At 41.6% G+C, this 12601-nt stretch overlaps 1 protein-coding gene across 1 annotated transcript in view; it reads left to right on the top strand.

Moving 5' to 3' along the window:
* LOC120060711 (solute carrier family 35 member E2A-like) overlaps positions 1 to 11119 on the top strand; it is a 37694-nt gene extending 26575 nt beyond the window's left edge. Inside the window, exons 8-9 of the mRNA XM_039010114.1 lie at positions 9501 to 9646; positions 9947 to 11119. Coding sequence (XP_038866042.1) covers positions 9501 to 9646; positions 9947 to 10184 — 384 coding nt within the window. The 3' untranslated portion in view covers positions 10185 to 11119. The remainder of the gene's footprint in view (positions 1 to 9500; positions 9647 to 9946) is intronic.
* The last annotated feature ends 1482 nt before the right edge of the window (positions 11120 to 12601 follow it).

Raw genomic sequence — 12601 nt, forward strand, 5'->3', positions numbered from 1 at the left:
CAAGTGAGCGGAATTGGATTCTACTCAAAACCTCCTTTACTATTTCATTCCAATGAAAAATGTTTCTAACCTCCTGTCAAAGCATACGTACACATTTTATTAACATACTCACATACCGAAGCTGTGTTCGAATACAATTACATACCGGCCATGTTCAACGGGTGTTGAGCATTAGTAAATTCAACAGTTAATCTGTGCTCTGGCACATTCAGACTAGAATGCTCTGAAATCGGAGCAGATAGCCAGAGCGAATTTACATAGCACCCGATTTTACAATGTTCATTGAGAACGCACAATGACTATACCATTTAGCTAAGCTAAGAATGACATAAATAATAAACGTTGGGTAGTTAGCATATAGGTAATATATCAATTTAACACTCAGAGTGCAAAATTGGGGCCCACTATACATGTTACTGCACAGTAGGCTGTCTTTGGGTATGGTCCCTGTCAGCCAATTCTGTTCATAATATAAATCTCTTGTCAATGGTGAGAAATTTGCAGTGCAATGTAAGCCAGTCTGTGACATAACTGCCTTTCTGTTTCCAACAACTGCCAGCAGTTGAGAACATTTTGTCAATAGGGTCATAATGTGACCGCTCAATATCCTGTATGTCCCATGCATCGTACCAATCACATGTTGAGACCGTGTCGAACAGCATCATGAGATGACATGTCATGAGGCTGTACAACACTGAGGCCTTTTCCTTTACAAAGAATATTAATCCCCAATTTACAGAAAGGTCTCTTCCTGCCAAATTTATAGGACAACATGCAGAGTAAATTAATTGATGTATGTGTTATCAACTTTAACAGGTAGGGGCATCGTGAGCAACTCTTTCATAGTCACTCCTGAGGCTCCCACAGTGCTGACTGATTCATTTGACATGGGACGTTCGGACATAGATTTAGAATTTATGACGGACATTGCAGCGCCAGTATCTACTAGAAAATCGATTAACTCACCATTGACGAAAAAACAAACCATCAGCTCCTCACAGGGTTTAAAAAAATCTTGAAATGCTGTCCAAGGGTGTCAACTGTCTCTACCTTGTGTCAGTCCATATGTGGGTTGTAAAGGGTTGTTATCGGTGGAGGTCCGGTTTTCCAACATTCCCCTGCTGCCCCCTGTTTGTTTCAACATGTTCTGGCGAAATGTGCCTCCTTTCCACAGTTGTAACAAGCAAAGTTCCTACCCAGTAGTGGTTGTCGTCCAGCCCGTCTGTCAGCACTGTCTCCCCTTTCCTCTACCCCTTCCTCTTCCCCTCTGTCCATCGTCCAAGCCAGAGTCGATGTGTACGGAACGGATTTCCACTGCTCATGGGCCACCTCCTAGGGGTTTGCGGGTCCCGCAGTTGTATAAGGTCTTGTTGGGGGTAGAGCTGCGGCTGGGGTGACAGCTTAGCGAGCTGCTGTCGGACAACCAGGGCTGGTGCAGTGGATACGGGTATAATAGGGGGGTGGAAAGTCATTATCATCAACATCCCTGTTTCTTCTTCTTACTTTCTTTCACCAATATTCCTTTAACTTTCCTGTCTGTGTTTCGGCTTCCCTCTCCCACTTTCTAAACTTGCCCCAATCTATTTGACATTTCTTGCCTTTCTTGGTTTCCTCAAACTTCTCTAACTTCTTTCTACATTCTGCTAATAAAACTTCACTCAATGTGCCTTTTAATGGAAAATATGCTACTTTGTGCCAGAGCGGTACCTGTGTCCCTGCCCCATTTAGCTGCCAGTGCCTTCACCGGTCAAATCAACGGATCGGGCAGACAAGGTTCTCCCTTACTGCTTTTGGCTTCCATTGTGTCCAAACAAAACCCTGTCCAAACACACACACTCAGACACACACACACACACAAAGCGATAGTGTTTAATTAGGAACGTCTCCCTTTCTTATAATTCAAATGATATACTACCGTTCAACAGTATGGGGTCACTTAGAAATGTCCTTGTTTCCCATTGAAACATACATGAAATGAGTTGCAAAATGAATAGGAAATATAGGCAAGATGTTGACATGGTTATAAATAATAATTTTTAATTGAAATAATAATTGTGTCCTTCAAACTTTGCTTTCGTCAAAGAATCCTCCATTTGCAGCAATTACAGCCTTGCAGACCTTTGGCATTCTAGTTGTAAATTTGTTGAGGTAATCTGAAGAGATTTCACCCCATGCTTCCTGAAGCACCTCCCACAAATTGGATTGGCTTGATGGCACTTCTTACGTACCATACGCTCAAGCTGCTCCCATAACAGCTCAATAGGGTTGAGATCCGGTGACTGTGCTGGCCACTCCATTATAGACAGAATACCAGCTGACTGCTTCTTCCCTAAATAGTTCTTGCATAGTTTGGAGCTGTGCTTTGGGTCATTGTTCTGTTGTAGGAGGGAATTGGCTCCAATTAAGCGCCGTCCACAGGATATGGCATGGCGTTGCAAAATGGAGTGATAGCCTTCCTTCAAGATTCCTTATACCCTGTACGAATCTCCCACTTTACCACCACCAAAGCACGCCCAGACCATCACATTGCCTCCACCATGCTTGACAGATGGCGTCAAACACTCCTCCAGCATATTTTCATTTTTTCTGTCTCACAAATGTTCTTCTTTGTGATCCAATCACCTCAAACTTAGATTCGTCTGTCTATAACACTTTTTTCTAATCTTCCTCTGTCCATTGTCTGTGTTCTTTTGCCCATCTTAATCTTTTCTTTTTATTGGCCAGTCTGAGATATGGTTTTGTCTTTGCAACTCTGTCTAGAAGGCCAACATCCCGGAGTCGCCTCTTCACTGTTGACTTTGAGGCTGGTGTTTTGTGGGTACTATTTAATAGCACAGGATGTGCTACCTGTCCCAGACCTGCTGTTTTCAACTCTCTAGAGACAGCAGGAGCGGTAGAGATACTCTTAATGATCGGCTATGAAAAGCCAACTGACATTTACTCCTGAGGTGCTGACTTGTTGCACCCTCGACAACTACTGTGATTATTATTATTTGACCATGCTGGTCATTTATGAACATTTGAACATCTTGGCCATGTTTTGTTATAATCTCCACCCGGCACAGCCAGAAGAGGACTGGCCACCCCTCATAGCCTGGTTCCTCTCTATGTTTCTTCCTAGGTTTTGGCCTTTCTAGGGAGTTTTTCCTAGCCACTGTGCTTCTACACCTGCATTGCTTGCTGTTTGGGGTTTTAGGCTGGGTTTCTGTACAGCACTTTGAGATATCAGCTGATATAAGAAGGGCTATATAAATACATTTGATGTAATGAAGCTGCCAGTTAAGGTGTCTGTTTCTCAAACTAGACACTCTAATGTACTTGTCCTCTTGCTCAGTTGGCCACTGGGGCCTCCCACTCCTCTTTCTATACTCGTTAGAGCTAGTTTGCGCTGTTCTGTGAAGGGAGTAGTACGCAGCCTTGTACGAGATCTTCAGTTTCTTGTCAATTTCTCGCATGGAATAGACTTCATTTCTCAGAACAAGAATAGACTGACGAGTTTCAGAAGAAAGTTCTTTGTTTCTGGCCATTTTGAGCCTGTAATTGAACCCTCAAATGCTGACGCTCCAGATACTCAACTAGTCTAAAGAAGGCCAGTTTTATTGCTTCTTTAAAAAGTTTTCAGCTGTGCTAGCATAATTGCAAAAGGGTTTTCTAATGATCAATTAGCCTTATAAAGTGATAAACTTGGATTAGCTAACACAACGTGCCATTGGAACACAGGAGTGATGGTTGCTGATAATGGGCCATTTCCAGCTTTATAGTCATTTACAACATTAACAATGTCTACACTGTATTTCTGATAAATGTTATGTTATTTTAATAGACAAAAAATTAGCTTTTCTTTCAAAAACAAGGACATTTCTAAGTGACCCCAAACTTTTGGTCAAAAGTTTTAGAACACCTACTCATTCCAGGGTTTTTCTTTATTTTTACTATTTTCTACATTGTAGCATTATAGTGAAGACATCAGAATTATGAAATAACACATATGGAATCATGTATTAACCAAAAAAGTGTTAAACAAATTAAAATACATTTGAGGTTCAAATAGCTACTCTTTGCCTTAAGTGTACCCCTGTCACTGACCAGGATACTACTAAGTTATACTAAGCTATATGGAATTGTTTTAAGAAGGTAATACCAAGGATAATGTAGCTATTTGATTTAGAATTTTAAGACCCCTTGAAGTATAAAAAAAAAAAATGAAAAGGTGATTTGAGGATAAATACATTTAGGCTTTACTGCTATTAGCCCATACACATGCTTTGAATAACAGATGGACCCCCCCCAACAATCTAAAGAAAGTTTGTTCTGAAGTGTCTGTCCTATATCTGAGAGATGTAAAGAAGATCAGGATACATTTTTTATTTAACCCCTTATTTTTGGCACGAAAGAGTATACTTCCATTTTTTTTTTAAATCAACTGGTGCTGGGGTACCTTCAGATGAGTCTTGTGAGGCCTGTGGGCATCCTAGAGCAAAACAAGTGATATGTTCGTGAGAGTCTCACCATCATATTAGTGTGTAGCCCAAACTGTTCGGACGCTAGATAGATCGGCTGTACCCACCATCATATTAGTGTGTAGCCCAAACTGTTCGGACGCTAGATAGATCGGCTGTACCCACTTTAGAGCAAAACTGAGAACAACCATTGTGTTTGAGAGAGTCTAATTTTCCCATAGAGGGGTCATAATAGTTTGTAGGCCAAACCGATCGGATGCTACAGACGATTTTGTGAGGAGGCCGATTTTTGGGAAGTCTCATCTAGCTCTGTCACCTTTCACCGCAGATGCTGAAGTGCAAAAAAACATATCTCTATCTTAAACTGACAGATTTTATGGTTATTTTTTTCATTTGTATTATTATGCTAATTCATTTTTAGCGGGAGCGTGGACATCGACTAGGGGTTAAATGGGCAATGGTGTCTTAAATGGCCAATGACATAGGCCTACTTTATAATAAAAACCAAACAAATATAGTGAATAATTAATTCAGAATTATATTATAACAATTATTAATAATAACAATCAGGATATCCAATTTTATTGGTCACATACACATGTTCAGCAGATGTTATTGCGGGTGTAGCGAAATGCTTGCGTTTCTAGTTCCAACAGTGCAGTAATATCTAACAATTTCACAACAATACACACAAATCTAAAGTAAAGGAATGGAATTAAGAATATATAAATATTTGAATGAGCAATGTCAGAGCAGCATAGACTAAGATACAGTAGAATATAATACAGTGTATAAACGTGTGAGTTGAGTAATGCAAAATATGTAACCATTATTAAAGTGACTAGTGTTCCATTATAAAAGTGGCCAGTGACTTCAAGTCTATGTATATAGGGCAGCAGCCTCTAAGGTGCTAGTGATGGCTATTTAACAGTCTGATGGCCTTGAGATAGAAGCTGTTTCTCAAAAAACAAAATACTGCATAGTTGCCTAGAAGCACGGCTGCCCTACATTTTCATGTGAAGTTGTGTCCAATGGAGTAAATGCAGATGGACAAACCCCATGCTTCAGCCTATGTACATGTTTTATAGCCACTATGCTGCATCAGTTGGGCTACAGGTGATAACTGGTGACGGGGGAAAAAAATGGATAGTTACATATTGCAATATTTTAAAAGTGTGCTGTACCTGTGCCATCTTCTTTTGAAATGGTGAACCAACATGTTTCAGACACACATAGCCTGACTGCCATTAGGTACCGAGATGAGATCCTCAGAGCCCTTGTGAGACCATATGCTGACACATGCACATTTGTGGCCTGCTGGAGGTCATTTTGCAGGGCTCTGGCAGTGCTCCTCCTTGCACAAAGGCGGAGGTAGCGGTCCTGCTGCTGGGTTGTTGCCCTCCTACGGCCTCCTCCACGTCTCCTGATGTACTGGCCTGTCTCCTGGTAGCGCCTCCATGCTCTGGACACTACGCTGACAGACACAGCAAACCTTCTGCCACAGCTCGCATTGATGTGCCATCCTGGATGAGCTGCACTACCTGAGCCACTTGTGTGGGTTGTAGACTCCGTCTCATGCTACCACTAGAGTGAGAGCACCGCCAGCATTCAAAAGTGACCAAAACATCAGCCAGGAAGCATAGGAACTGAGAAGTGGTCTGTGGTCACCACCTGCAGAATCACTCCTTTATTGGGGGTGTCTTGCTAATTGCCTATAATTTCCACCTTTTGTCTATTCCATTTGCACAACAGCATGTGAAATTTATTGTCAATCAGTGTTGCTTCCTAAGTGGACAGTTTGATTTCACAGAAGTGTGATTGACTTGGAGTTACATTGTGTTGTTTAAGTGTTCCCTTTATTTTTTTGAGCAGTGTATATAGTGCCTTGCAAAAAAATTCAGACCCCTTGTTTTTTTCCACATTTTGTGTTACAAAGTAGTATTAAAATGGATTTTGTAATTTTTAGTCAACAATATTCACAATACTCTGTCAAACAAAACATAAATACAAAAATGCATAACTAAAATATATATATATTGCAAAAGTATTCAGCCCCTTTGTTTAAGCAAGCCGAAATTAGTTCAGGAGTAAAAAGTTACATGGACTCACTCTTAGGGTTTGACATGATTTTTAAATGACTAACCCTTCCTCTGTCCACAATACATTTCAAGCATAGATTCAACTACAAAGACCAGGGAGCTTTTCGAAAGCTTCAAAGAAGAACAGTGATGGGTAACAATAACACAATTGAATATCGCTTTAAGCATGGTCAAGGTAATAATCATGCTGTGAATGATGTATTAAACTACCCAGACGGAGTGAAAAGAACACAAATGTACAGAATAAAAATGATCCAAAACATGCATCTTGCGACAAGGCAATACTGTAATACTGGAGGGGGAAAAAATGACAAAGGAATAAACTTTGGTCTAAATGCACTAGCACTATGTTTGAGGCAAATCCAACATATTGATGAGTAACTGCCTCATTATTTTCAGCATGATGTTGGCTACATCATGGTATGGGTATGCTTGACATTGGTAAATACTGGGGAGTTTTTCAGGATAAAAAGAAGCAGGATAGGGCTAAGTACAAGCAAAATCCTATAGCAAATCTGCTTCAGCCTGCTTTACACTAGGCACTGGGAGAAGAATTCACCTTTCAGCAGGACAATATCCTACAACACAAGGCCAAATCTACACTGGAGTAGCTTACCAAGAAGATGGTAAATGTTCCTAAGTGGCCAAGTTAGTATTTCAAGCAGATTTTAGTAAAAACTATGGCAATACTTTTGTCTAGCCATGATCCCCATCATCTTGACACAGCTTGAAAAATGTTGAAAAGAATAATAGGCAAATCTTGCACAATCCAGAATTCGTTCTTAACTGACTTGCCTAGTTAAATATTTTTTTGCGGTAATTGAGAACACACATATAGGCACACTTGATCTCGCATGCCCAACAAAAGATAAGAAAGGTAGGCTACTGAACATAAATCAGCAAAAAGTAGGTTATTAGCGTTTGTGACTATTCCGTTTAATACAATAGATAAGGAATAGCCTACAAAACAAAGAAACGTTTTGAAATAATCTGGCATAAATTTGATAGAAGCGGGACAATTTGCAGGCAGACGTGTTATCAATATTTATTTTCCAGTCAATCCTGGAGTCTAAATTATAGCCTATTATGTTTAGGAAGTTCAGGTCCATGGGAAAACTACTGTGCAGGGCCCACAATGCAGCTCTCTACCCTGGAGTATATTGTGTAGCCTAGTGTGTACCGGTCTCCATTTGTTTTGAATATACACTGAACAAAAATATAAACGCAACATACAACAGTTTCAAAGATTTTACTGAGTTACAGTTCATATCAGGAAATCAGTCAATTTAAATAAATTCATTAGGCCCTAATCTATGGATTTCACATGACTGGGAATACAGATATGCATCTGTTGGTCACAGATACCTTAAAAAAAAGTAAGGGTGTGGATCAGAAAACCAGTCAGTTATCTGGTGTGACCACCATTTGCCTCATGCAGCGCGACACATCTCATTTGCATAGATTTGATCAGCCTGTTGATTGTGGCCTGTGGAATGTTGTTCCACTCCTCTTCAATAGCTGTGAGAAGTTGCTGGATATTGGCGGGAACTGGAACACACAGTCGTACACATCAATCCAAAGCATCCCAAACATGCTCAATAGGTGACATGTCTGGTGAACATGCAGGCCATGGAAGAACTGGAACATTTTCAGCTTCTAGGAATTGTGTACAGATCCTTCTGACATGGGGCCATGCATTATCATGCTGAAACATGAGGTGAAACATGAGGTGGCAGTGGATGAATGGCACGACAATGGGCCTCAGGATCTCGTCACGGTATCTTTGTGCATTCAAATTGCCATTGATAAAATGTAAATGTGTTTGTTGTCCTTAGCTTATGCCTGTCCATACAATAACCCCACCGCCACCATGGGGTACTCTGTTCACAACATTGACATAACGTTGACATCAGCAAACCTCTCTCCCACACAACGCCATACACGCTGTCTGCCATCTGCCCGGTACAGTTGAAACTGGGATTCATCCGTGAAGAGCACACTTCTCCAGCGTGCCAGTGGCCATCTGCATTGCTTGCTGTTTGGGGCTTTTGGCTGGGTTTCTGTATAGCACTTTGTGACATCGGCTGATGTAAAAAGGGCTTTATCAATACATTTGATTGATTGATCGAAGGTGAGCATTTTCCCATTGAAGTCAGTAACCAAGCCGAACTGCAGTTAAGTCAAGACCCTGGTGAGGACAATGAGCACGCTTCCCTGAGACGGTTTCTGACAGTTTGTGCAGAAATACTTTAGTTGTGCAAATCCAGTTTCATCAGCTGTCCAGGTGGCTGGTCTCAGACTATCCCGCAGGTGAAGAAGCTGGATGTGGAGGTCCTGGGCTGGCGTGGTTACATGTAGTCAGCATGCCAATTGCAAGCTCCCTCAACTTGAGACATCTGTGGCATTGTTTTGCACATTTTAAAGGGGCCTTTTCTAGTCCCCAGCACAAGGTGCACCTAATGATCATACTGTTTAATCAGTTTTTTTATATGCCACACCTGTCAGATGGATGGATTATCTTGGCAAAGGAGAAATGCTCATTAACAGGGATGTAAATTAATTTGTGCACAACATTTTAGAGAAATAAGCTTTTTGTGCGTATGGCACATTTCTGTGATCTTTTATTTCAGCTCATGAAACATGGGACCAACACTTTACAAATTGCGTTTATATTTTTGTTCAGTGTAGTACTGTGTTGTGCAGCTAAAGCTACTGATGGCAGATACAAATTTTTAAATACTATTACTATCATAATGATCGCCAAAACACTGGTATTATGTTGACAAATTGTTGCTTTAAAAACAAGCAATGAAAATTGCACTGAGTGTGCCAGCCTTTTTTAAGTTGGAATGAAAGTGGTAAGTTAGCAACTTACCTGATATTTGGTTTTGGGGAGTCCCAACAAGTGAAGATGTTCTCCCATGCTCCTTTGTGTTTCCAGGACATTTCAGTGATTGGGAAGAGTGGGCGTTCGTTCAGCTGGAGTCCAGACATCGTTCTGCTGCTGCTGTTTGATGGGGCCCTGTTCCACCTGCAGAGTGTCACCGCCTACGCCCTGATGGGACGCATCTCTCCCGTCACCTTTAGGTAGGAGTCTGATACACACAGGCAGGGGGCATCTCAATACAGTTAACCATCATTCCCATCAGTTATTTTACCTCAGTACAGATGAAGGAAAGTAGATAAGGATAGAGAGACACGTGAATTTATTGAGATGCCCCACCCACTCACTTTCAGGTGGGACTATTGCACTTTCAGGTAGCACTATTATCCTTGACAGTCATTGCATTTAGACAGGCAGGCAGTCTGTCACAGACAGAAGCCACATTCAATAAATATTTAGTGCGGCCTGCAGCAGCGTCTAACACCCTCCCTTTGCCTCCACAGTGTAGCCAGCACGGTGAAGCATGCCCTGTCTGTCTGGCTGAGCATCATCTTGTTCAGTAACCACATCACGGTGCTCAGCGCTGCCGGCACGGCCCTGGTGTTTGTGGGCGTGCTGCTGTACAACAAGGCCAAGCAGTTTCAGAGACACACCTTAAAGGCCCTGGCCCACGCCCAGGCTCAGGGCCACAACTACAAACCACTACTGCAGGATCACAAGCTCAAAGCATCGGACCGATAGACTTCTCAGGAGACCAAGGGGGGAGAGACCAAAGAGGTCTCTTCTCTCTAACTTTGATCATGTAGAACCTGATACGCAGACGATTTGACTAGACCATGTTTTGACTCGCGCCAGCATTATGACGAATGAGGGAAGTCAGCGGTCATCATAGCACGGTAGAAGGATCTGTCACTCAAGTGAGGTTTCGTTCAGTAGGAATTGTCCATTTGAGAGGCTAGTTTCTCTTGAGGTTTCATTCGGCCTCACTGATGCATTCTCTGATACCTATGTGAACTTGTCTTAGTGTGTGGTCTGACCGCGGCCCACTGTTTGACTGTGGACTGGTGCAGGTGTGAGCAAACTTTTTGGCTTGAGGGCCACATCCGGATTTCTAAATTGAACGGGGGACACACAAAATCTATTTTTGGGCCAGAAACATTCCAGTTGTTTTTAAATATATAGGTCCATTTATATTTCGACATACTTTCTATCTAGTTTTAGACGTTCAAGTGTGGCCTGGAGTGTAATTTTTTTTTTTAACCCAAAACAATTTCCCCCCTCCCCAAAAAACGACTTATTTTAATTTGTTTATTTTTACCTCCTATGGGTCGGATTGAATGGGCTCATGGGCCGGATCCGGCCAGGCCGTAGTTTGCCCACCCCTGGGGCCTCATTTATCAAAGTTGCATGCGCACAAAAAAAGACTAAACTTTCCTGCGCCAGTTAGGCCTCAAAGTTTGGTGTTTATCCATTTTGAACTTGACGGGAAAGTGTGAGTATCTCCACGCAAATCTCAGGCCAAGCGTACACACTACTTCTAGTGGTTGATCAACTATATTGCAAGCAAATATTGTTATTTCTTTCTCGTCTGAGTGTGCCAGAGCGCAGAATAACTGATGAATTTACGAACGCTCAACACCCGTTGAATATGGCCGGTGTCAGTAAACGTCGGCAAAAAAACGTTATTAAATTGTTGCCAGCAGTACAGTTACAGTCACCAACCCTCTGGATAACATAAAAAGAGCCTAACCAGCTCTGCTAGGACCAGTAAAATGGTCAGAGTGAGGTGTTCTATCATTTGTGTCTGGAAGTAGCTAGCAAGCTAGCCAACTTTAGCCAGTTAGCTTGGGTGCTTGACTGCCATTGTGTGGTCAGAACGCTCGGATCAACCCTACTGCTTGGCCAGAACATCCAGTGTGCACTCTGAGAGCGAAACACTCTGAATTTACGAACGGACAATCTGACAACTCTCTGAATTTACGATCACCCTCTGAGCGCCCCCTCTGAGCTCCCCCTCTGACACTCTAGATTGAATTTTTGAACACACCCTTAATCCCCGAGCATACACCAAGGCAGGAGATAGAAACACAAACATGTATTTATAAACAAAATATTGAACAACAATTTGTATTTTTCATGGAAGCGTAGGCTATAGTAAGCATTTAATTTCAAATTGTTCAATAGACAATAAATCTTGCAGAATGTGCGACTAGTGTTTGGCACTCGCTATAGGCGGTATGCATTTTTTGTAAAGAAATGTCACTACAAAAGATTAAAACATTCTGCCCACACCTCTACAGAAATGTGATCACATTTGCCATTGCACTTTCTTTTGCAACTTTTGCAACTAACTATGGCCCAGTTCCAACATCTCCAAATCAAACAGCAAATGAAGGCGTTGTTGTTACCACAAGTGAATCAGGCAGGGTTGATCACGAACGCACAAATATAGTGTATTAATGAAAACATGATTATGTTCCATGCCACATTTTGATAAATCGCAATAATTTTGTTGCACAGGCAAATCAGGGCCGGACTACCTCATTTGGGCCCCCATAATTGTTTTAAATAGTAATAATTCTGTTTAATAATGCTAAACAATTTTTAAAGCTAATTTCCTGCAATTCTACACTATTTGACATGGGTCAGTGATAAATGTGCTTTTTTATAGCTCATCTCATGCTATTGGTCACATTTTCTCCATGAGGTTGAGAGAAAATGTTGCAGTTTAGTGCTTATTTCCTGCAATTGTACAGATTTGTTCTATCATATGCTGTCTGGGGGGCCCCTGACCTCCAGGGGACCCACAACCCAAAAAAGGTTGGGGGCACCTGGGCATGTGCCCTGTTTGACTGTTTGGTAATCCGGCCCTGACGTAAATTCTAGAATCTCCCAAGTATGCCAGAATTGAGTAAGAAATGTATGCATAGTTGATAAATGAGGCCCCTGGTCTGGTGTGCTTAAACAAGCACTCGTCAGATGGCCAGACCTTCAGACTTCACTTCACTGTTACACTGTCAATTCCTTTTGTTGTTCCATTCCTTCGCCTGTTTTCAAACAATGTGAAAACTCAGGATTTCTCTCAATGTTCATTGGTGGAAGTGGTTCAATACTAGTCAATTTTTTATGCATACTTGCCTTTATGATTTAATTTTTTT

This window comes from Salvelinus namaycush, chromosome 16 (genome assembly GCF_016432855.1).
Source record: "Salvelinus namaycush isolate Seneca chromosome 16, SaNama_1.0, whole genome shotgun sequence".
Classification (NCBI taxonomy): Eukaryota; Metazoa; Chordata; class Actinopteri; order Salmoniformes; family Salmonidae; genus Salvelinus; species Salvelinus namaycush.